This window comes from Taudactylus pleione, unplaced genomic scaffold (assembly GCF_031769625.1).
Source record: "Taudactylus pleione unplaced genomic scaffold, aTauple2 ptg000318l, whole genome shotgun sequence".
In the NCBI taxonomy this organism is placed as follows: domain Eukaryota; kingdom Metazoa; phylum Chordata; class Amphibia; order Anura; family Myobatrachidae; genus Taudactylus; species Taudactylus pleione.
Window position 1 is genome coordinate 2,729,342 of NW_028284719.1, and position 26,116 is coordinate 2,755,457.

Genomic DNA, 26,116 nt, shown 5'->3' on the forward strand with positions numbered 1-26,116 from the left:
ATATTAAATCACAGAAAATTGAGTAATAATATATAATGCTCTGGGTATAGAGATGTATATCAAATGGTCACACAGATTCTATTTTTGAAAAAAATGTTGTCAACACAATGTCTAATTAATACCATCAGTTGTGAGCAATACCCTAAGGGGCTGTTTCTGAGTTGTGAGCACAGCAAAAAAAAGTTACTGTGTATCTGGAACAATCCATGTTGCAATGCAAGTGGTTCAAACACATTTATTGCTTTTGCATGCAGTGCAAATATTGGCTGCCTTTGCAAGTAGCCCACAGATGCTACACAGCTTAATCGTAACACTGTAGTTTAGATTGGAGTTAGGACACGCCCCTCTCACATTTACATCTGACTGCACGTTCTAATTCTGCCCCACTTGCAGTGCAATGTTGGTTTACCAAGGTGCAAAGTTACTTGTCCCAACCTTAATCTCAGATCCTAACTCTCGGATTGCCAGTAAATTTTTTAATTGCAATAGATGAAGGTACCCAGGATTATGCCATGAAAAATACACCATGAAATCTGTATCAGTATGTGACCAATGCTGGGACTCACATTAACTTTCTTTGTCGCTGACTCACTGTGACAATATAGAATGTTAATTTTCTTCTTATCTGAAACTTTGATTGACATTAGTTTAGGATCCGCCATTCATCATCTCTTTGTCATCAGTGATTTTTTTAAAGAGATCATTATACTAAAATTAAGAGAGTCCTATATTATGGAACTCAACAAATGGGTGAACACCCGCACTGGGGCTTTTGATTGGACTCATGCATCTAAGATTGTTACTGAGCTGAAAGGCATCAGGTAAAATTTATTCTAAACATATAAGAACATAAATGAGACCATTTTTAAAAATCATAACAAAATATTACAAAATATACAATTCTAAATATGTCAACATTTTATTTACAATTTGAAAATAAAAAACTTATGGTGGCAAAGAGAAAAAGGCAGCTGATCAGTGAAAAACCCATTTAAACACAAACAAGAGCAATTTTCCCTTTTCACTTGCAAGTGAACACCCCACTTCCAGCACCACAACAAAATGGTCCAGCCTGAAAGACATTGCTACTTACACGAGGATGGTAACATAAACCTGAATAATGTTTTGATGGGGAGTGTACCGAGATGGCTTGGCAACAAGCAATGCACTGTACTACCATTCTTTCTCACCAATGCAGAAGAGGAGGGGGAAGACAGCACCACAGCAGGGCTACTAGAGGTCCCCCATAAAATAGAAGGAGGGACAGGAGCCTGAAAGACAGGTGGAGAGGCAAGTGTAACACCAAAAATAGAGGACAGCTGAGCAACTAGGGAAGCCAGCTGTGACCTCACATCCTTAGGATTGGCTGCCAGGCATGATATATCCTTCTGTGACCCACCCCCAAAAGCTTGCGCTGTGATCAATGGGGTGAGTCCTACCACACACAGTTGAAGGATGGACAAAGCATCAATATCTATAGGGGCCTGAGAGATAGTACCCTCATGGCATGCTGTCTCAGGATGGGAGAGGCCATGAACTTCAGCAGGCTGCAAGCTCTGCCCACCACCATTGTAGCAGCGAGCAACCTGGGATGGCAAATGGAAATGGGAAGGTCCCCAATCCAACCCAGAATCTCCAGAATCTCCATGGAGTCCCCTAGTTCTGGACAACTGGCTTGCACAGGAGTCCCAGCTAGGTTCTGGTACTATTGCTTCAAAGCCACAACCTGCACAGTGATGCCTATCTCTGGTTAATTACACACCAAAGTATCTGCCTTGTAGCTGACCACCTGAGCTGGAGGACTCTGCTCTGTCTGAAGAATGTCACTGGGGTCCTCTTGCACCATGCAGTCCAGCCTGAGGGACTTCTGTGGTATTCGGAATGTAATGCCGGTGGCTGAATAGCAGCTGGATGAAATACTGATGCTGAAAGACTGAAAGATGGAGATCCTGACTGGGGCAGGTAAGTACCCTAACCCTCCCCTCTGCCTCCCCTAACCCTCCTTTAGTTGTGACTAACCCTACAACTCTCGGGGTGGTGCCTAACCATAAGTTTCCCTGGTGGTGCCTAAACCTAACCCCACATCTTGCACACTAGATCTAACTCTCTCAGCAGTGGTGCCTAACCCTAACCCCCTACCCCTAGCCTAACCCTAACCCACCTCGGGGGGTACCTAACCATGATCTCCTCCAGGGTCCCTAAACCTAACCCTCCCCCCATGGCTACGAGCAAAGAAACCCAGCTTAACCTTCTTTAGGGATGCGGTGCCTCAAAATGAGTAGGATATGGCTGGCCATGTGACTCTAGGCCTGAAGATAGCATGGAGTCATGGACCCAACCGAATCAGGGCATAATAAGGCACATCTAACATAATAAGGGACCATCAACATCCCTATACATTAAAAGTATCTTCATTGACCTGTTAAGCCTAGACAAAGAAAAAAAGATGCAGAGCCCTACTTAACACATAATTATAAACACCCTACCAACCAAAAAAACACACCCTAGCTATATAAGTGCAGATCTTGGTGGTAGTAGCAAATATTCTGCTCCACGGGATGTTTCTGTCCTCCCTGAGCTCGCCTTAGGACACCTGCATTATGGTTTGACAAGTGTACCACCCCAGTCAAACTCCCCACCTGCCATGGCCTCGGAGTGGGTCTCATAAATTCACCAACAATTAACCCTATAAGTTCCCTGCAATGAATGCCCAACCTGAAACTACCTAGGGGTTTTATATTTTCTCCTACACATGAAGTACACTAGCTCCTCATTATATAATATACTGTAATGTTTGATATGTTTTTAGTGACCAAGAAAAAGAAATGGAAGAAAAGCTAAAGGAAACAATTAAACACATTGTGAAATTTGACTTCAGCAAAGAAAACCTCATGGATCCGGTGGTGTTACCACAAGCCAACTGTCTACTCACCGCAGGGGTGCTGGATGTGGCTAATCAGGACCAACAAGATTACATCAGAAACTTGAGGAAGATGTCAAAGCTCCTCAAGCTGGGAGGACACTTAATTGTAATTGGGTGTTTAAATACTACATATTACACTGCTGGTAATGATCGCCTTCATGCATTTAATTATGATGACATCTTTGTAAGAAAAACCCTCACTGATGAAGGATTTGTAATTGGTTCCTGTGAGATACTTGACAGAAAAGTAGAGAGTGATCTCATAGATTATATAAGCAATTGATTATACTTACTGCTGTCAAAGGGAATACTGAGGATATCTGAGTAGTGGCTATTGGTTGGATGGATGATTCCTTCAAAAGTTTCTTAATATCTACTGATCTACCTTAGTTATTTTTATATTCTGTAGCCCTCAGCCATTTTCAAAATCTTACATACTGTACACCTCTTACCATGTGACATAAAGTTTATATAGGAAATTAATTTTTAGTAAATTATTATTAGCTACAGTAAGTGCCATCAGAAAAATAACACTGATGAGTTGTAGAATGAGTTCTATATGGTTGGACCACTGAGAAAAGAGATAATTAATAAAAACTGATATCTGTTATTTAAGGTAATGCACCACCATAAAATTGTTTTAGTCTATATTCCTGACTCCTGATAAGAGATAATGTATTTACTTACTATATAAATGTGCAAAACTCAAGTCAGAGGTTTACTTTTATTGTTTTAACTTGGCATTTACTGTACTAACCAGTAGATTTTCAGATCTACATGAGAAAATGGAGATATAATAGGAGACAGAAAGAGTCTGAAAGGAAAAGAAAAAAAATAGAGTGCAAAACTGAGTGAGAAAAAGAGAAAAGAGAAAATACAGAGGAAAATATAAGGAAATTAAAGTGATAAGTTCCCTATTTGTTAAGAACTTTTTTCTTTATCAATATTAAAACATGTACATCCTGTTAACGGGATCGGTATGGATGACCGCCGATCCTATGCCCGGTGGTTCAAATCCTGAAAGCAGTAGACTGGCAGGCATCTACATCCAGATGGGTAAGTACACTGACTAACCCTTATCTTCTCCCCCCTAACCCTCCCTTAGGGGTGCCTAACCCTAACCTCCCCCCAGTGTCTAACCCTAACCCCCCACAAGTGCATAAAACTAATCTCCCCATCCCCACTGCCTAGACCTGTCTCTTTTAGGGGTGTGCCTAAACCTAACCTCCCCCGGGGTGCCTAACCATAACCCCACTTCCCCTACCCTAACCCTATCCCTCCCGGGTGGGTGCCTAACCCAAAGTCCCCCCCCGGGAGTAACTAACCTAACCCTCCCCCCGTGGCTGTCCGTGACCGGCACTCGGCTTACCTTCATTCGGTATGCCGGGCATATGGTTCCCAGCATAAGTATAATGACAGGCGTCAGGATTTCAACATATTTCATTAGTACCTTGCTGGGATTTGATAGCCGGGAAGCCAGTGGTCAGCATTTCGACCATCGGCTTCCTGACTGCATCCCACTGTTAACCACCTTACTGTCTCACACATGTTTTCCACACTGCTGTCTAAGGCCTAATACTGTTGTCTTTTCACTTGGGACTTGGAACTACCTGTTCCTCCTTTAAATAAATAGTAAATATTGTTTAAATTATTTATGTCCAGTAAAGAATTCGATAATAAAACATGTACTTATACTTTACAATTCTTGAACTGAAATCAAGTAAAGTACAAATACAAGATAATACAAAGGTAACATTTATAGTTATGTGCAGCAACATGTCATAGTAGAACTTCAATCCCCAGCCTTTTCTAACAGCTTTTAGTAAAAAATTGTTATACTTTTCTCTATCTCTACGAATTTACATAAACATGACATTATTTTTAAATATGAATCATTATAGAGGAATGTCCAGAACTTGTTTGGATGCATCCTTCAACTTGGTAGCCTTAGCTTCACCTAGTGGTCATCATTGGTCAGTAATTACATGGGATGCTACTTACCAAGCTAATTTGGATATTTGGATGCTATCCATAAATCATCATCATCTCTGCAATTGCATTTCTTTTTTTTTTTTTAAACAATCATTTTTATTGAATAAGGTAATAAAAACAAATAAGGATACAGAAAAAAAGGGGGGAAATTAGACAGACAAGGGATTAAAAAGCACAAATGAAGGGCAATAGACCTAAATTACAATATCTATTAGTATAATAATCAATATCTCAAAATAAACAGAAGAAAAGACCGCACTGGAAATACATAATGTAGACTCACATGAAGGATAACACAGTACACCAAGATCTATGACATTACTGTGAATAGGTGAATGCCCTTGATCCTCCAGATACTCACTCCACCCGAGCCAAAACATATGAGGTGAAGACGCCGAAGAGGAATATTTACAATCCGCTGTCTCAAAAATAAAATGCTGTTGAATCTTATTTTTAATGGTCACTAGACATGGTCTAGATGCAGTCCTCCAAAGCTGGGTGATAGCCACCTTAGTGGCTACTAAAATATGGCCCATGTGACATTTATCCCCTTTAGACAGTTGACCCTGGAAAGGGAAACAGAGCACTTAATGGGTCTAGATGGACAGTCCCCCCAATCACTTTACTGATCATATTAAACCAGGGGTCTTCAAACTTGGCCCTCCAGCTGCTGTGGAACTACACATCCCAGCATGCACTGCCACCTTTTTGATATAACAGCATGCTAAAACTATGTGCAGTGCATGCTGGGATGTGTAGTTCCACAGCATCTAGAGGGCCAAGTTTGAAGACCCCTGTATTAAACACTTCAGTCCACAGTGGCTGAATATAAGGACAGGACCAAAATATGTGGAATATATCCCCTACATTTCCACAGTTCCTCCAACAGTACTTGGAGATGGATGGCCAAATTTTGTGCTGTTTTTCTGGAGTAAAATACGCCCTGTGAATCAATTTAAAAAACATCTCGGAATGGTTTATACACCAGGAAATTTTAAAATGTGTGAAGTATAAACTCCCACTCATCAGGCAAAGCGACCTAGAGAGATCCCTCCCCAATTAACTTGACATGCCAATTTCCCTTTTTTGCTTTCTAATAATTGGAAACGATACCTTCCTGATATGCCTCCCCTATGATTAGAGGACTGTAAATGAGATGTAATATATGCCGGGAACATCAGTTTACTGAGTGGAACAGGCAAATAGCATTGGAGCCAGTGCCTGGGTTGCAAGTATTTATAAAAATCTTGTAAGGGGATTGCATGTCTTACTTGGAGGTGGGAAAATGAGGTTAATCCTTCTTCATCAAAAATATCTCCTAGAAAGGAGAGACCACCCCCACACCATGAGACAAGATTCAAATTGGGGATTAGATTCGCTATTGCCTTTAAAGACAGAGCTGGAGAGGGCAAGTGTACATCCTCCATGTGGGATAACATCTTATGCCAGGCAGACAATGTGCATTTAATTGCCTTAGAAAAATCAAGCCCAGGGAATTTGACATGCATAGGAAACCAAAAGAGATCCATAAGGGCAAAAGTTTGCGCAGCCTTGCTTGCTATGCTTACCCATGGTTTAAATGAATCAACTGCAAACCAGTCCCTAGCCTGATCAATCAAACAGGCAATTTGATATTTTTCAAGGTCAGGGAATGCTACCCCTCCCTCATCTTTAGGGAGAGAGAGTACCTCTAGCAATAGTTGGTTTGATCCCCTTCCAGATAAAGTCCCCAATTATTTTATAGAATTTATTACATAGTGATTTGGGAAGGAGGCGAGGGATGGTACAAAAAGATATAGTATTTTTGGGAGTCGGACCATTTTAACAGCAGCCACTCATCCCAGCCAGGATATTTCAAAAAACATCCAATCTTTAGTTAGTTTTGTAAATGTTGAAAGTAAAGGACCATAATTCCACTCAATAATATCATTATCTCCTGCAATGTGTACTCCCAAATATCTGAGTGACCTAGACTGCCAAACATATTTATAAGTAGCCTGTAATCTACTGAGCAAGGCTTCGGGAATCTGAAAGGGAAGAGCTTCAGTCTTAGTGGTGTTCAGCTTATAAAATGAAACCTTTGCATAACTGTCTAAAACTGAGTGCAGCATAAGAAGGGAACTCTCTGGTTTCAATATACATAGTAGGATGTCATCTGCAAAAAGGCTTATCTTGTGGGAGACCATGCCAATTATAGGGCCTTGAATCTCAGAGTTACTTCTAATTCTCTCAGCTGAGGGTTCAATCGCTAGCACAAACATCAGAGGGGAAAGCTGGCAACCTTGGCAAATGCCATTAGTAATTTCAAAACTGCATGACGGACTGTCATTCACATAAATCTTGGCAGAAGGAGAGGAGTAGAGAGCTAAAATAGAGTCTAACATACTGCCCCCAAGACCAAAATCTCTTAAAACAGCCTGGAGGTAACCCCAATGTAGTCTGTTGAATGCTTTTTCAGCATCTAGGGATAAAACTAATAATGGTTCCTTTCTAGATCTACAGTGCTCTATTATATAAATAGCCCATCTTGTGTTATCTGGGGCATTCCTGCCCAAAATGAATACCACCTGGTCTTAATTGATCAACCTAGGTAACAAAGGACACAGTTGATTTGCAACCATTTTAGCATATAGCTTCACATCCGTGTTCAGTAAGGCAATAGAGTGATAATTTTGAACCGAGGTAGGAGCCTTGCCTGGTTTAGGGAGAGCAAATATCTGTGCCTCTAACATTTTTTTAGGAAACCAGCCTTTTACGGATGCCTCACTGAACACAGATGCCAAAACAGTGCAAGATCTGATTTGAAGGTTTTATAAAAATAGGATGGGTATCCATCTGGCCCAGGGGCCTTATCTAGAGGTAAAGAGTCTATTGCTGCCTCCACTTCCTCTCATGACCAAGGGGAGTCCAACAACAAGCTCTCCTCAGGACCCAAGGAGGGCAGATCTAAGTCTCCGAGGAAGGCATCAATGGCCTCCAGGGTTGGTTGGGGCGTGTCAATATCTCTCTTTAAATTATATAGCTTTGCATAATACTCTGCAAATGTATTTGCAATCTCCTTTGGGTCAGAAACTTTGGCACCTTTAAAATTGTATACGTGTTGTATTTGTTCCTTTGCCCACATCCCCTCAGCTTACATGCCAGCAAGCGGCCTGCCCTATTACCAAGAACATAGAAGGTTTGGATGAGCCATGGAATGTTCTGCTGAATCTCCTGCAATGAGAAAGTATTAGCCTTTTCCCTTGTGCTAAGTAATTAATTAAAAAGCTTCTTGTTAGTGGGGTCAACCTTATGGGCAGCTTCTAATCTGGCCACTTCTGTTTCGACCATGTCCCAGTTTTGTTTATTTAAATGCTTAAGCCAAGCAGCCATCTGAATGGCAGAACCCATAACAACTGCTTTTAAAGAGCACCAAACATTAAACACTGAAGTATCTTCAAACTTATTAGTGTCCTAAAACAAAGATAGAGTTTGCAGAATAGTCAGTTTGGTCTCTGGGTTCAAAGATATGTATGAGCTTCCTGCAAAAAGAAAGTTGTCGAGTATTAGGGACATATATGGAAACCAAAGTGACCTTGTCCTCGTCTAGCAAGCCTATCAGAATTAAATATCGCCCATGATGGTCTGCAATTTGTTCCGTCAATTTAAAGGAGCAATTTTGAGAAATCAAGATAGCAACTCCAGCCTTTTTAGTAGGGCCATTAGCTGTGTAACAATAGGGCAATTTATAATTGGTGAAAGCAGGGGAGGCAGATTGTTTAAAGTGGGTCTCTTGAACCACTGCTATATGGGCTTTCAACCTCTGAAAGTGTTTTAATGCTAATCTCCTTTACTGAGGAGAATTAAGGCCCTTAGCATTTCTAGATACTAAATGCATAATCTAGAATCAAAATATGAATGCAATATTTGACATATCATATCCAGCACGCAAAATACAAAAGTATGCAATGTAATCCTGAGAGAGAAAATATGGGGAGAGGGGGTGGGGGAAAGAATGAGTGCATGTGCATTTTTTATCTAAAACATATGTCAGAACAAACTAGCAAGTGCATGGAGGCCATTTTAGGATTTACTCTTTTATTTTTATTTGTTAATTATTACAAATAGAACTTTTTTAAATCGATATTAGTTTTTACAAATAGAACCTTCTACAATGATATTAGTTATTACAAATAGAACTTTCTACATCGATATTCTGCATTGAATTTATAAACATTTCATAAATAGAAAGGTTTTTCTTTAAAACAGATTTATCTCCATCTTAATATTTATTCTAATCCAAGGTTAGTGAAAATTCCTAAAAACAATATATTACGTTTTTTTTCTATTGAAAAGTGCTGTATTCATATTTCTCATTATTTTGCTGTCACATTCTAAATCATAAACATAATTACTTTATTCTTAAAGGTAATTTATTCTTGTACGGTATGTTTAATAAAAATTAGCTGTATAAGCATCTTTTGTTTCCATTATTTATACATTTTGCTAATACCTATTATTTTATTAACACATTTTTAGCCATAATTTCTTTACTGTTTACTAATATAATTAATCACATAAAACATATCTTAGTATATACAGTATGTTAGATACTTTATTATGTATTAATTAATCTAATAAAATGACTAGAAAGTTACTATTATTTTGCAATAACATTTCTTATAAGAAAACAAATGCTACTGGTAAATGTTTAGATTGTATGTATACAAGTTCAATTAATACTTAAAGTTAATTTATTATTAATTTCACTTGTATAACTAAGCAAAGTATGTTTCTGCTTTATCAAAAGAAATAATGAATAATGTACAAAGAGTGGAAGAGAGATATCACATCCAAACTAAAAAAAAATAAAAAATATGTGATTGCTTCAGACCCATGGTTACCTAGAGGAAGCAGGGTAATGTCCACAAAAACTGGATAGCTTTATTTTTGCACTACAATTTAGATTTGAGATTGGACATGCCTCTCTCAAATTTAGGGGGAAAATTTACTAATGTTTGGTTTAAAACCTAAACTGGTGGTAGCACGTGGACATCGCCATTGTATTGCTGTAAACAAAATGACTATTTATCATCCATCAGGTTTCAGCTTCAATTGAATCCTGATGCCCATTTCAGACGATTTCATACAGTTCTAAATGCCAATGTTTTAAACTTTCAGTTCAAAACCAATAGTAAATAGTAGTCAAAAAAGGACAGTAAACCCATCCAAATTGAAGCATTGCACATATCATACTGATACTTTGTGAGGTTGAAAGCCTTAAAAAGTTCAATTTAAGAAAAAAAAATTCATGGGGTCCCCCCAAATCCAAAACCAGCCACAGACTTTTCAGCATGGACTGGTATTGGAAAATATAGGGGGAAACATAGGGTTCCCCCAGTTTTTCTATAATCATCACTGGTCTGATGCAGCCAGTGACATAATGACACAGCTGGAAGACACTCAGCATGGGATGCCCCTTCCATAACATTAACCAGCCCCAAACTGGCCTTTACAGGGCTGGAATTCCTCAAATTGTTAGTTCCCTGTCCCAAGGATCAACTAGCCATGGGCTACCAAATTCATGAATTGTCTCCCTTTCATTCCAAGTAGTCATAGAATGGTCTTCTAAAAATAACAAACCAAAAATGCAAGCCCCATCCAATACGCAGAGTGTAGTGTACAGTGCACACACAAACTGACAGGTCAGTAGCATACATAAGATCATAGGAATAATTGGGGAGGAGCTTATTGGCTGAGAGCTGTGCTTCTATTCTCTGAGCCAATCAGCACTTCCCAATTTATTCCCTTGACAGCATTAACCCCCCACCAACTTGTTCTGCTCTGTACAGGTTATAGAAAACTAGGCAGAACCCCATGCCAGTTTTTTCCATATTTTGCTATTACAGCCCAGACTGAGAGGTCTGGCTGTGGTTATGGATTTGAGGGGGATCCCACACATATTTTTAATAACTAACTATTTCAAAGATTTACAACCTAATGAACCCTGGACTTTGCAGGGCTTCTCACAAACTTATAGTTTGGGCAGGTTTTCCTTTTTTTGTGAGGTTTTGGGCAGTTCAAAACTGACTATTAGTACTGTAAATCTGCAGGTTCTATAATAGTGTATATTAAAACATTGATAGTTGATCCAATGTTCTAAAGTAGGGTTTTTGGTCATTTTGCTGTCAGTATTGCCTTTAGTAAATAATCTGTTTGCAAAATCACCAAAAACCAAAAAACTGACCTTTTGTAAATGTACCCCTAAATCTCCATACACATAGAGGGAACCCCCATCATTTAAAGAAATATATATATATTTTTAACATTTTACGATTTTCTTACTACTGAAACTTGCTTCGATCTAACTTATATGTGCATGTTTCTGTGTATGATATGTGCATGTTTCTGTGTAACTCGGACCTTGTATTGAAAGTCACATTACATGTTCCTAGTTTTCATATGAAAAAACTCCCATGGACTCGCACAATGTAAAAGCCTCAAACTCACAAGTTCACAGGCTATCACATTTACCAAGTTGTGATACAAACTCAGACCTTTAAATATGCAAGAAGGCGTGAGTTTGTCCCGTTGAAAAAACCCGGACTCTATTCGATTTACCCCATATATTTTTATGAATGTTTTCAATGCTTTAGAGAGCCCATATATCTGGTAAGTTAGCAGCTCCTTCACATTTAGCAATTTCAGTGTATTACATTTCCATATGGTTTATTTTGATTTATAATATCTATTTTAAAGTTATGCTTGTTATATCCCCAACAGGGGCATTTCAAGAAAGGTGGGGGTCCATGTGCATTCTCCATAATGGGCGCCCTCTTCTCAGTCAAGTGGCCAGCAGTGCACTGAGTGCTGCGCTGCGCTGATAGACTCTGGGCACTAGAGTGTGCCCAGATTCTATAGCGCATGTGCAGGTTTTTTTCTATAGCGCATGTGCAGCATTTTCCCTGTACTGCGCATATGCAAAATGATGGGAAAATAGCCACCGTGGCCATTTTCCAGGCATTTTTATACTACTGACACCAGCTCTGATATGGTACTCTGGAGAGGTAGGTGTATGGGTGAAGGGTGTGCGGTGCGGGCCCCCCATTGGAATACAAATTTTGGTTGGTTATCAAGTGCTGGAATCTGTTTTTATGCTCAAAAGATGAAAAACAGGTTTGTTGATAAATTTGTATCACAATCTGGATTTAAAGGTTTTAACTCCAAATTAAGATCTCACCTAAAACTTGTGAATGCTGTTCCTTGAATGGTATCTTTATTCTTCTCTAAACCATCAACCTTAAAATCATCACTGAACAAATGATTTGGTGTACCCCTAGATGGGGGGAATGATTTCCCCAGGTGTGGATATCAATCTCCAAAATGTGCAAACATAGAGAAAAGATATCTCACAGTGGTTAAAAGTTTAACAAAATGTTTATTACAAAATATACATAACAATAGCAGGGTTACTTCATACCATTTGGAGCCTTCCAAGAAAGGCACACGTATGAGTGAGTTTTGGTGGCAAATGCACAAGATATCCTATGATCACTAACTGGGCATATACCTCCTCCACTGATGCATTTTGGACACAAGTGGCCTTCTTTAAAATGATGTGAAACATGCATTTCCAGTAATTTTTTGGATATTTCTACAGTGTAATCTGGTTTTTAACATTCTCCCTGTTTTACCAATATACAGATTTTTACATTGACACTCCAATAAATATAAGCAGTTTTTCATATGGCACATAATAAAGTACCGAATATTATCTGTTGTTCCATTAGAGACATTCAGTAATTTTATTAGTAGTGCTTTTACATTGTTTGCACATTGTGCAAGAACCACATCAGAAGGAGCCTTTAGAATACATTATTTTTGTAGGGACAGGATTAGTTACCAAACTTCTCACTAGTTGATCTTTTAAGTTCCTAGCTTTTCGGTATATAAATTGAGGTTTTTCCTTTATAAGGGTCTGTATTGTAGGGTCATGGTCAAGAATATTCCAGTGTTTATGGATTAACCCCTCTACTGCCTTACTGTCCATGATGTGTGATAAAGGCTAGTTCCAAGCTTGGATCTTTCTGTTGTATAGTTTTATTTTTCCCTTTCAAAATGTCTTCTCTGTCTGGTGTTCCAACCAAAAATCTTGCTTTTTCAACATGATCCTCCTCATATCCCTTTGCAATAAACTGATTTTTAAAAGCTTAAAATGTACATGATAATCATCTATCTTCGTGCAATTCCTTCTAATGCAGTGAAACTGCTCTTTTGGAATACCACCTAAACAATTTCTGTGGTGGTTACTTTTATAATCTATAAAGGAGTTGCCGTCTGTTGGTTTAATGTAATTTTTAGTCCCAGTGATATAATTTTCAATAGAAATGGTGAGGTATAAAAAGTGGACTTCTTGTTCGCTTATATTAAAAGTGAGATTTATATTATTAGAATTACTATTTAAATGTGTATAGAAACTGTTCAAAGAAGCTCTATCGCCTTTCCAGATAAAAAATACATCATCAATGTATCATACTCAGGACACCAGACTGCCCCCAAAGCCATGCTCTATCCTCCCAGTGTACCATAAAAAGGTTGGCATAGGTTGTGGCCAGCGTGGTGCCCATTGCAGTCCCTGTGAATTGATAAAAAGCATCTAAAAACAATTTTTTTTATTATTTCATAATTGACTCCTTCTGTACATTTTTGATGTTGAATGAATGTATCTAGCAATGTAACATCTGCCATGATTAACCAATTTCCTGGTTCCCACTTAACAGAGGAGAGATATTGAAGAACGGAGATAGTGTCTTTAAGATACAATCTGGTTTTAATAGCTATAGGTTGTGATAAAAGATCTAGAAAATGGAAAATATTAACTGTAATAGATTAAAAAACATATATAAAAAGTACTTCAATTTTGAATGCAGCTAGAACAATACAAATAGAGATCACAAACTCTATGTCCACCCACAAATGTCCAAACAAAACAAATAAATTCCAGCGCTTCCTTCTAGGCCAATATAGAGTATTATTCCCTCTTGTTGGTTTTCTATGAAGACTTTCTTTTTATAAGATGTATTTCTTCCCCTCTTCAACAAGGGTTGCCACCAGGTATATATCCAGTGTACATGAAAAGAAAAGATTGCCAAATATAATGAAGTACAATCTTTTTAATTTTTAAAATAACTCTAAAAACACAGTATCCACCAGCACTAGGGGTATAGGAGGCGTACCATATATAGGGGTGTATGTGTACACCAGCAAACACATGCGATAAACAGGAGACAATCCCGGTCAAAGCACATGCCTTCACATCCACTGGTGCATCCAAACAGCTCTCCACATCTGACCTGCTCCCTTCCCTTGTTCACCAAAGCGTTTCAACCATATCAGTCTTTATCAAGGTGTTCTGTTTTGTTTGGACATTTGATGTAATAGAGTTTGTCCTTGCCATAATCGGGTGTCCTAGTGGTGTTTCTATACTCGATATGTAGCATGGGGATGGTGTATTTTTCTATTTTCATATAAAGTTTTTCTTTTCATTAAAGGCTCCTTTGTTGGTATAGAGCAGGATTTCCCATCCGCGGTCCTTAAGGAACACTAACAGTCCAGGTTTTAAGTTTAGCCATACTTCAACATGTGTACATTAATTAGTTACTGAGTTGTTTTGATTAAACCATATGTGCGTAAGCATGGATATCACTAAAACCAGGACTGAAAGTGTGTGCAGAGGGCCAAGGTTGGCAATCACTGGTATAGAGGGTTAATAATTTTTCTACATCCTTTTCTATTGTCATTGTTGAATTATCCCTCAGTTTTTTATATGTTTTTGAATCACTCAACTGTCTTATTATCTCTAATTTGTAATCGCTCAAATCTAGAATTACCACACCTCCCTTTTATCAGCAAGTTTCACGAATATATCCTTACTATCTTTTAATGATTATATTGCCAAATGTTGTTGTGTTGTCAAATTAGCCTTTTTATTTCCCTTTACTTCAAAATGGTCGAGATCCTCTCTTACTAGCTTCTCAAAAGCACTTATTTTTGTGGGTAGGATTAAAGGTTGATTTCTGTTTAAATATCGATACAGTACCTTCCGGCGCTAAAACAGACTCGCCATTGTCTAATTTAACTTTATCTACATCAGCAAAAAACTTTTTAATGTCAGTTTTTTGAAACATTTTTGTATATCCACAAAAATCTCAAATTGTTTCACCCAATTGCTCAGAGAGAACTTTGAACCTTTTTCCAATATTTCTTGTTCATAGGTATTAAGGATATATTTACTTAAATTGTAAATTTTCATTTTCCCTTATTTCTCTAAAGGTAACTCATTGTTTGTAACTTCTATATGAGATTGGGTGGTTTATTCCTAAGGATCTTCCTTCATCTACTATTATATTGTTTTATTGTGCCACCGCGTTTGCCCCTTTTCTTATGTTTCTCAGATTTGGTGGTTTTGTTTGGGTTGATCCTTTCCCTAAAAAGGATTCTCCATGGTAGAGGGTTGTGGACATGTCCTCTCAATGGAGTCCCCAGGGACCTGAGGATCTTCCCTAGAACAGAAAACTCCACAATCCTCATTAATTTATTTTCTCTTTTTCTATTAGTATTCCATATTGGTGGATGTCTTATATAACTAGTTGATTCTCTCCTCTATATTTTCCCTCCACCTGTGGAAGTTTTGAATGTCTTTTTTCCAAGGAGCTCCATAATGTAGGGAATCTATATCTTGATGTCCCATGTGTATTGTATTGGGGAACATCTTTATACTTCTGGGAAGAGCCTTATCTATAAGGGCCGGATTTGAACCTATACTGTTCTTTAAATTTTTCATATTTATAGGAATTATCCTTCAATGTCTCATGTCGTTGTTGAAACTTCTATTCCTTCTTGGTGACATTGTGCTGTATCCCCTCATTATAATCATTTTTATCCTGTGTGTATTTCTTTTGTTTTTTTTTATCCTAATGTCATTTAATTTTTCTCTACTCAGTGACAGATCTCAGTTGCTATCTTTCTAAAATATTCAGTATTTGAGAATGGTTATACTAAAGTCTGATATGTTTCTATTTCTTCTTCTAGGTTATCCAAATCTTTCTTCTTTTATCTGATGATAAGTTCCATAAGAGAAAAGGAACATGAGTATAGAATATTAAATCAAGCATTTTTAAATTCCTGAGTTTCAGTATCAAAAGATGGTAACTTATTTAGTCTGAGGCCTCTTGGGGTCATCCCTCCAGCTAAATACTTTTCAAGGGATACCATCTCCCATCATGTTTTTTCTTCTTTTAAAAATAACTTCTCTAGTTATGGTATTTTCTCAATTAACATCTATAACAGATATCTCATTTTTGTTTGTATTAAACACATCCTCAATATATAATTGTCTTCTTTTTCGATGATCAAACATTTTTCACAAACAATTATGATCGTGCTATCACTGGTCCAATTAAAAGTACATAAACAGATAGAGAGCAGCAGGTAAAATTACATGAGTGAAATACAATTATAATACAGAGGTAGCCAGTGGCCCATGTGCGCCACACACCTTGCATTCATTATTTATATGCCCCTGATCCCCAATTTATTGAGCACCCAAATATTAGTGATTTTGCACTTTTCACCCTATTTAAAATATTTATTTCACCTTTTCACTTTGGGGCCTAACTCTGGTTGACCCTGGTGTTATGAAAGGCATCTTTATTAGTTGATGAAGTATCTAAGCTTCCTCTTTATCCACTTAATCCTTACTGGTCTTCCCCAAAACAGACTCTTGCCACTGCAATCCATTTTAAAACCATCTGCAGGCTGATCTTCCTCACTAAATGTTCATTGTCTGCAGCTCTGCACTGTCATTCCCTGCATTGGTTACATACATTGAATTTACTAAGCAGAGCGTTCTAAACCCCAGAGGTTTGGTAGCAGTTTGCAGGTAGTTTTGCTATCCACAGATTTACTAATGCCAAAACCACTGCTAAAGCACACTTTAGAACAGAATATAACAGAATTGAATATCAAAGCACCATTGATGTTTTAAACAATATAAAGAATAAAATAGCAGATAAACACCTGATTTATCATGCAGGGGGTTTGAAGACCACCATAATATTGGCAGCAAACCCGCCCAAATAATTAACTGACTTAGACATACATGTTTGCTGAAACAGCAGGTAAATGAATTGATTTTAACAGGCAATTTTGACAGGAATATTATACAATTGGAGTATAGAAGATTATGTTGTTGCTAACTAGATATGACTGGTATTTAAATGATATACAAAAACAAATAAAAATATAAAACAAAAAAATGACACAAACACACAATCACACTGCACTCACACAAAATAAAACACACAGGACTTTAAAAAACTGACTCAATGTAAAACAAATCTCAAATAGACATATACAGAACAAAAAAAACAAAATCTAATAAATAAAAAAATATCACAACAATTAGCAATCACTATATATCTTTCTCCTTAGACTTTCCTACAACTTTCTCCTACTCCACTTACACTCCTCACAGACTCACAAAGTGACAGGAGCCGACTGTCTGTGTCTACCATGTCAGGTGAATGCTGTTTCTGCAAAAGCAGCATTACATCAATATGAATGGAAAAGCATTTAAACCACTGTGGTCTGTTTTTATGATAAAATAAAAGATTGTTGCTTTCTATAACAAATAAAGTAGTACAAATGAATGACTTTGAATAGGATAGATTCTATTTCTCAGTGGTCTGTTTCTATAATATCAATTGAATGTCATTTCTATAAAACAATATTAAGTCAATATGAATAGATTAAAATTTGCAGTGGTTTTAATAGAAAACACAGTGAAATAGAATAGAAATCACTGCCAAATACAACAAGCCACAGAGGGTTCTCATTTAGAAACTGCCAGGGATTGACGGGGGTTTCAAGCTAGTCATCAAAACTTGCCTTTAGTAAATCATGTAATCCAGAAATAGAAATCTACACCAATTTAAATGACACCAAAATCGCAGCTTAGTAAATGTTGCCCTGTACAGTATCTCACAGAAGCTATTTATTCACCTAGCACATTCCAAACAAAATTGTATGTAAAAACAGGGAATGTTAGTTCCAATTACTGTAATATATGTTAAACTGGTTAGATGCAGCAATGTCTTCCATTCTGACAAGCCCTACACTGTCCCTCAGAAATTTAGAGAAGAAAAAAAGCATAAAAGTTCCCCCAGCACATTGCAGAAGACCAGCAATCAGATTTGAATGACATATGATAAAAGAAATTTAGAAATATGTATTGTAAATATTTGCAAAGATAATTTGAACACAACATTTGATCTGCTTCCTTCCATAGTAGTTATAACATATTAAACATGATATTTATATTGGTTATTGCCTTCCCCAAGCATAGAAATCAATTAGGAGTAAGTGATTTAGCTGATACAAATTGGCTTACATACATACATAAGATGGTAAAGGGGTAAACTATAAGTATAACCAACATGACCTGTTCACTGGATGTGAATATTATCAAGTTTTTTTTATACACTATACAGACACAACCAACATGACCTGACCACTTGATATGATCATAATACACATCTATTACACTGTATACAGACATAGGACACTATGCATTCCACACAACCTGACCAGCAGACATGACCATCATTTTTATATTACATCCTAAATAGACATAGGACATTAAACCATCAACTAGATCCAGCTCTGGACATGATCATAATACAATTCTATTACACTCTCTACAGACATAGTACACTACACCCCCAACATGACCTGACCACTGTACATGACCATACTACACATATATTACACTCTATGCAGACATAATACACGTCACCCTCAACATGACCTGACCACTGTACATGACCATAATGCACATCTATTACACTCTACACAGACATAGGACACAACATCTTCAACATGACCTGACCATTGGACATGACCATAATACATCTATTACACCCTACACAGACATAGGACACTACACCCCCAACATGACCTGATCACTGGACATGACCATAATCCAATTATATTCCACTGTATGCTTACATAAGTCACTACACCCCCAACATGACCTGACCACTGTACATGACCATGATCCAATTATATTACACTGTATGCAGACATAAGACACTACACCCCCGACATGACCTGACCATAATACAATTATATTTTACACTGTATAAAGACATAGAACACTACACCTCCAACATGACATGACTACTGTACTTGATCATAATACAATTCTATTTCATTTTATACAGACATAGGACAATATATTTTCAACATGACCTGCTTACTGGACATGACCATAATACAATTCTATTACACTCTATACAGACATAGTAAACTACACCCTCAACATGACCTGACCAGTGTACATGACCATAATTGACATCTACTACACTCTATACAGACATAGTACAATTCATCAATAACATGATCTGACCACTGGACATGACCATAGTACTCTTATGTTACACTGTATACAGACATAGGACACTACACCCCCAACATGTCCTGACCACTGTACTTGATCATAATATAATTCTATTGCATTTTATACAGACATAGGACACTATATCTTCAACTTGACCATTATTGGACATGACCATAATACATTTCTATTACACTTTATACAGACATAAGACACTATACTTCCAAAATGACCTGACCACTGTACATGACTATAATACACATCTATTACACTCTATAGAGACATAGGACAATTCGTCAACAACATGACCTGACCACTGGACATGATCAAAATAATCTTCTATTATACTCTATACAGACATAGGACACTACATGACCTGGCCACTGGATATGAACATATACAAATCTTGTTATAATCTATACAGACATAGGACACTACACCACCAACATGACCTGATCAATAGACATGACAGTGACTGTGGAAATAATTACACTTGTTCTCTCTGTACCTTTATGGTAGGAAATATCCTGGTCAGATCATAACACATTGCAGTAATTTTAAGAAAGGAACCATCTCCTTATACTATATTTGCTATTTCTCATCCATAACCAATTTGGCAAAACTACAGTAAGTGACATTTAAAAAAAAACTGGTTCACAGGGACTACAGAAAATTTATGAGGTCTTGTAAACAAAATATAATAATAGTAGAAAAAAGTGCAGTAACCAACAAGATTCTGATATTTTAATTTAAAGACAAATATCTAATGGGTCCTTACAAAATATTGATGATTCATATCACATTGCACCATTGTGACATTATCACCTGGTTCAGTCAAATATTTAATCATCATTAATAGTCATATGATCTCTGCATATAGTGATACATGTATACATTTATAGTCATCTGTGTATGAGAACATTTCTATGAAAGTAAATAACTATAGGCTCCTGTTGCATATAAAGAGAATAGCCATACATATCACTAAAAGGCTACAGATAAAGATCAGAGACTCATCCCCTCCTGTGTGACAGAAGACAAGAGATTGGAAGACAGACCCAATCTGAAGCTTTACAATGTGCATGGGATGGATTCCAGGGACTTCCTACAATGTTACTTTGATTCAGAAAGTGAATTCAGAGATGAGGCAGTGGTGTTTCTTATGGAGAAGCTGCACAGCGCACTAGTAACAGGTTTGTATTCAGGATATACAGTATTGTTGCCCCAGATACAGTATAGAAAATAGGTATTCTCAGTAACAGCAAATATATGGGATTACTACATTGTTCCTCTGCTGTGCATAATGGGAACAGGTGACAGGTTTCCTGCTCACAGAGAGAGATTAACTATAGACGTCAGTTTCACATGTAGGGTTTATATTTACAAAAGTTTGATTTTGGATATTTGGTGTATGTGTATTCATTTGTCATTCAATTTTGCATATCAGAGATTTACTAAAGGCAAAATTTAATGTAAATTTGAATAGAAAACCTTATCCCATTCAAAATAGAATATTGGCAAAACAGCTGTAATTTCACAGTACATAGATGAATATAGAATAGACTGATTTACTAACATTTGAATTGAAAAGAAAACAAAGAATCCAACAGAAAATCCCCAAATTAATAGACAAATAGCAGCCAGGCAATTTTAGTTTCTAAACAACATTCATCTTCATTATGATGCCTACAAAAGTAGAGATGATTGATGCTATGCTGCTATTTTTGTAATTGAGCAATTATACTTAATTTGTGCATGCATATTATTCACACTGGACATGCACCAAAGTCTAATAGTGATGCTGCTCCCAGCACTGACCTTTACGTAGAGTGATATTACCAGTCAGGCAGCATTTCTGGCCATTGACGTGTGAGTGGTGGCAAATATGCAGACATGTTATGGCTGTTTTTTTGGCATGTTGCTAGCTGGGCCTGCAAACCTGTACTCAAGCAGTGTGTCCCTGGCTTCTCTGTTCAGGTTTCCATGCTGCATGGCCATTGATTTAATGGAGCTGATGATTATCAAAGGATGTGCATGTGCTGGGAATGTTTATGCCTTTGCAATTGCACTGTTGGGTGTGTCTGTATTTTTCATGGCTGCTGGGTTTTCTAAATATTTTTGTGCATCCTCAACTTGCACAATCACAGCTGCAATCATCATAGCATCTGTCAAGGAATCAAGCCAGATATTAATAATACTGCAAAGGCTCTATGTGACAGGTCCAAATGAAATAATTTTATATGATTTTCAATTTTAATAGAAATCAAGAAACACTTGAGAATTTGCTCACATCTCTAATAAAATAGGAACAAAACATATGGTTCACTGTGGATGTATGAATTATGGGTCTCATTCAGAGAATGGCGCACCGCACATTGCTGCTGCATCTTTAGGTTAGCAGCCTCCAAACAGTGACAGGCTGTGGCTTAGGCGGCACTGCGTGTGACCATGCAGGATTTACTACACATGCACATAATGGGTCCTGTATGCAAACTAGAATTAAAGGAAACACAGCAGCTTCTTGCATGTGATATGTCTTGTCCAATAGGAATACATACGGAAGTGTTTGTCGATTTTTTTATTCTATTTCATTTGATTTATTGGACTATATACAGTAGATAGGTTTCTTAGATTTTGAAATGGACATCCAAAACCTAACAAGAGACCACTATTCAAAATTGGCACACATCAAATTCAATTTTGAAATAGAATTTAAAATTGAATCTTAGTAAATGTGTAATTTTGACAGCAAAAACAGATGTTGATTTGACTAAAAATTTAACCTTGAGTTACCTTTGCTGTTCTCACCATTGACTTCAATGGTGGGAACCGTTCATTGGCTGAGAAACAGAGGGCTCGCCTCTCTCAGCCAACTAACGCTTAGCGGCTGGGTTTCCATGCTGATATCCCGCCATTAAGCTCTCATTCAGGAAGTACCGTTCTTATAGAACTGTACTTAAGTACGTGGGTCCTCTCTTTCCATTTTTTTATTTTGCCAAGACCCTGGATGCCTACTTTGGACCAAAGAGGAGCCGAACTTTGCATAGGAGATGGTTAGTATGGATTTATTTCACAGGTACCATATGGATAATCTACAGTGGGGGAGGCTTGCTGGGACCTGTAGTTCCACAGCAAAAAACAATATTTTTAACTATTTAAAATGCACTACACTAGATAATCCATCTTGCACCCACCACCCCAGAGGTGCCAGGGATGGCCCTGGGCTGCCAGCCTGAGCATGTGGTGCCCTGGAAAGGCAGACCCCTTTATTGGGGATTCCCAGCTCCCCAGGGATCCCCAGCCTCGGATGACTAGCAGTAAGGGTTAATGCTTTTGCTGGGGGGCCCGGTGAAAGGGCACCCCTGGCTGTGGCATTAGCCCCCCACTACAAAAAGTCTGGTGCTGGTTCTGGATAATACAGGGGACCCTAGTCATTTTTCCCCTTTATTTCCAGTACCAGGACCAGATCAGAGCGCCTTGCTGGTTGCACAAAGTATGGGAGACCCCTACATCGTTTGTCTCCCAAATTTTGGCAACCAGGGCTGGTTCTGACTAGTCTGGTGATGGTTGTGCTCAAGTACAGGGGAACCCTATGTGGTTTGTTCCCTGTACTTAGGCACACCCAGCACTAGATTACTAAAAGCTCAGAACTGGTTGCACTTTTGGGTGGGGGCATGCCATTTTATTCTCTTTTTTTTTACTTTTTACACATTTTTTTGTTATGACAGCAGCACAGACAGGTCTCACTGACCCATCCATGCTCTGTGTCAATGACACAGATGCATGTTGCACAGATCTCCCTGGACTGTGCTACATGCATCTGTGTCATATCACACTCGATCTAATGATGATGCAAATCATTAGATCGTGGATGATAGATTGGGTGACCAATGTGCAGTTTTTGCTGCACATCATTCTCTTCAGCTGCTGGAGAGAGCTCATGGATGACAGCTTAGGAGATCGAATTGTATGCAGATCACACCGTGTATGGCCGGCTTTACTTGCTCCAACCTTAGAATCAGTTACTAACTCTCAGATTGCTAGTATTTTTTTTTATTGAAATAGATGAAGGCACCCATTATTATGCCATTAAACATACACCATGAAATCTGTATCAGTATGTGACCAATGGTGGGACTAACATAATCCTTCTTTGTTGCTAACTTATTGTGACATTATAGAATGTTGATTTTCTGCTTATCTGCATCTTTCCTGCAGGTCATATAAAAGGAGAAACTTTGATTGACATCAGTTTAGGATCCATGGTTCATCATATTTTTGTTATCAGTGAATTTTTTAAAGAGATCATTATAGTAAAATTAAGAGACTCATGTATTATGGAACTCAACAAATGGGTGAACACCCGTACTGGGGATTTTGATTGGAGTCATGCATCAAAGATTGTTACTGAGCTGAAAGGCATCAGGTAAAATAAGATTGTAAACATATAAGAATATAAAAGATGAGTCCATTTTTATAAATCATAACAAACATACAATTCTCCAATGACCCTTAAATATACATAGATACTTGAAATTCAAATTATTTCAACATTTTATTTAAAATATAAATAAAAAACTTATGGTGGCAAAGAGAGAAAGGGAGCTAATCAGTGAAAAACCCATCTGACACCAACAAGGACAAATTGCCCTTCTCACTTGCAAGTGTTAGGTAACACATTTCTACAGTACCACAATAGAATGGTCTGGTCAGAAAGCCATTGCTGCTTACCCCATGAGGTAATGTAAGCCTGAAAAATGTATTGATGGGCAGTGTACCCAGATGGCATGGAAGCAAGCAATGCACTGTACTACCATTCTTTCCCACCAATGCAGAAGAAGAGGAGGGGGAAGACAACACTACAGTAGGGCCACTAGAGGTCACCCATAAAATAGGAGGGACAGTAGCCTGAAAGACAGGTGGAGAGGCAAGTGTAACACCACAAATTGAGGACAGCTAAGCAACTAGAGAAGACAGCTTTGACCTAACATCCCTATGATTAGCTGGCAGGCATGATCCATCCACCAGTGACCCCCCCAGCTGCGTGCACCACAATCAACGGGGTGAGTGCCACCACTTACAATGAAAGAATGGACACAGCACAAATAAGAATAGGGTCCTGAGAGAAAGTACCTGCAAGGCCTGCTATCTCAGAAGTGGAGGGGCTGGGAACTTCAGCAGGCTGCAAGCTCTGCCCACCACCATTGGATCACAGAGCAACCTGGGGTGGCGATGGCAAATGGGAAGATAGCCAATGCAATCCAGAACTATCAGAATCCCCATGGAGTCCCTGTGTTCTGGACAACTTACCTTCACAGGAGTCCCAGCTGGTATCTGGTACTATTGCTTCAAAGTCTGAAGAAGATACAGGGCCATCTGACACCTTACACAGTAGCCTGAGGGACTTCCGTGGGAATTGGTATGTAATGCTGGTGGCTATATAGCTGCCAGATGAAATACCGATGCTGATAGACCAAAGGATGGAGATCCTGACTGGGGCAGGTAAGTACACTAACTTTCCCCTCTCCCTCCGCTAACCCAAACCCTCCCCTAGAGGTATCTAAACCTAAATTTCTCCAGTGGTCCCTAACCCCCCCTTTCTGCACCATAGACCTAACCCTCCATGGGGGGTGCCTAACCCTAATTTCCCCCAGAGGTGCCTAAACCTAACCCCCCTTCCCCTAGCTTAAACCTAACCCTCCCTGGGTGGTGCCTAAACCTAATTTCTGCTGGGGGTCCCTATACCTAACCCACCCACCCCCAAGTCTACAAGCTAAAAAACCCAGCTTAACCTACTTTCAGGATGCCAGCTGATGGGATTTTGGCATGGGACTGAAGATAGGTGTCAGGATTTTGTTGCCTCTCTTTAATACCAGGTTGGGCTTTCACTGTTGGCCTCTGGTAACCTGACTACATTCCTTCTGTGTCCACTATCATAAGAAGGAGTAGGATATGGCTGGTCATGTGACTCTGGGCCTGCAGACAGCATGGAGTCACAGACCCCACTGAAGAAGAGCATTATAAGGCACATCTTACACGCCAAGAACCATGGGCCTAGCAACATCATTATACCTAAAAAATATTGTCACTAATCTGTAAAGCCTAAACAAAGAGGAAAAGGAGCAGAGTCCTGCCTGACACATACTGTAATTATAAACACCCTAACCACCAAAAAACACACTCTAGCTATACTTATGGGCTGCATAAATTCACCAACAATTAAACCTAGAGTTCCCTACAACTGACCCCTAACCTGAAACTACCTAGGGGGTTTCATATTTTCTCCAACACATGAAGTGCACTAGCTCCTCATTATATAATATAATGTTTCATATGTTTTTAGTGACCATCAACAAGAACAGGAAAAGGTAAAGGAAACAATTAAACACATTGTGAAATTTGACTCCAGCAAAAATAATCTCACGGATCCGGTGGTGTTACCACAAGCCGACTGTCTGATCACAGCAGGGGTGCTGGATGTGGTTAATCAGGACCAACAAGATTACATAAGAAACTTGAGGAAGATGTCAATGCTACTCAAGCCTGGAGGACACTTAATTGTAATTGGGTGTTTAAATATTACATATTACACTGCTGGTAATGATCGCCTTCATGCATTTAATTATGATGACATTTTTGTAAAAAAAACCCTCACTGATGAAGGATTTGTAATTGGTTCCTGTGAGATACTTGACAGAAAAGTAGAGAGTGAAATAAGTGATTATAAGCAAATGATGGTCCTTACTGCTGTCAAAGGGAATACTTAG

General features: G+C 38.3%; 2 protein-coding genes across 2 annotated transcripts; both read left to right on the forward strand.

The window, feature by feature from the left end:
- Positions 1-732: 732 nt before the first annotated feature.
- LOC148509647 (indolethylamine N-methyltransferase-like) lies at positions 733-3,206 on the forward strand. Its single transcript, XM_088442926.1, has 2 exons — positions 733-821; positions 2,810-3,206. The coding sequence occupies exons 1-2, from the start codon at positions 733-735 to the stop codon at positions 3,204-3,206; spliced, it is 486 nt and encodes a 161-aa protein (XP_088299052.1).
- Positions 3,207-3,906: 700 nt separating this feature from the next.
- LOC148509648 (indolethylamine N-methyltransferase-like) lies at positions 3,907-26,116 on the forward strand. The gene is made up of 4 exons (XM_088442927.1): positions 3,907-3,979; positions 20,348-20,542; positions 23,568-23,775; positions 25,693-26,116. The coding sequence occupies exons 1-4, from the start codon at positions 3,907-3,909 to the stop codon at positions 26,114-26,116; spliced, it is 900 nt and encodes a 299-aa protein (XP_088299053.1).

Bases quoted from the DNA above. Each gene is read 5' to 3' on its own strand.
- LOC148509647 (XM_088442926.1), top strand. From the start codon at position 733: ATGGAACTCAACAAATGGGTGAACACCCGCACTGGGGCTTTTGATTGG. The intron at 822-2,809 runs GTAAAATTTATT...ATATGTTTTTAG, and splicing joins ACTGAGCTGAAAGGCATCAG to TGACCAAGAAAAAGAAATGG.
- LOC148509648 (XM_088442927.1), top strand. From the start codon at position 3,907: ATGACCGCCGATCCTATGCCCGGTGGTTCAAATCCTGAAAGCAGTAGA. The intron at 3,980-20,347 runs GTAAGTACACTG...AAAAGGCTACAG, and splicing joins AGGCATCTACATCCAGATGG to ATAAAGATCAGAGACTCATC. The intron at 20,543-23,567 runs GTTTGTATTCAG...TCTTTCCTGCAG, and splicing joins GCACAGCGCACTAGTAACAG to GTCATATAAAAGGAGAAACT.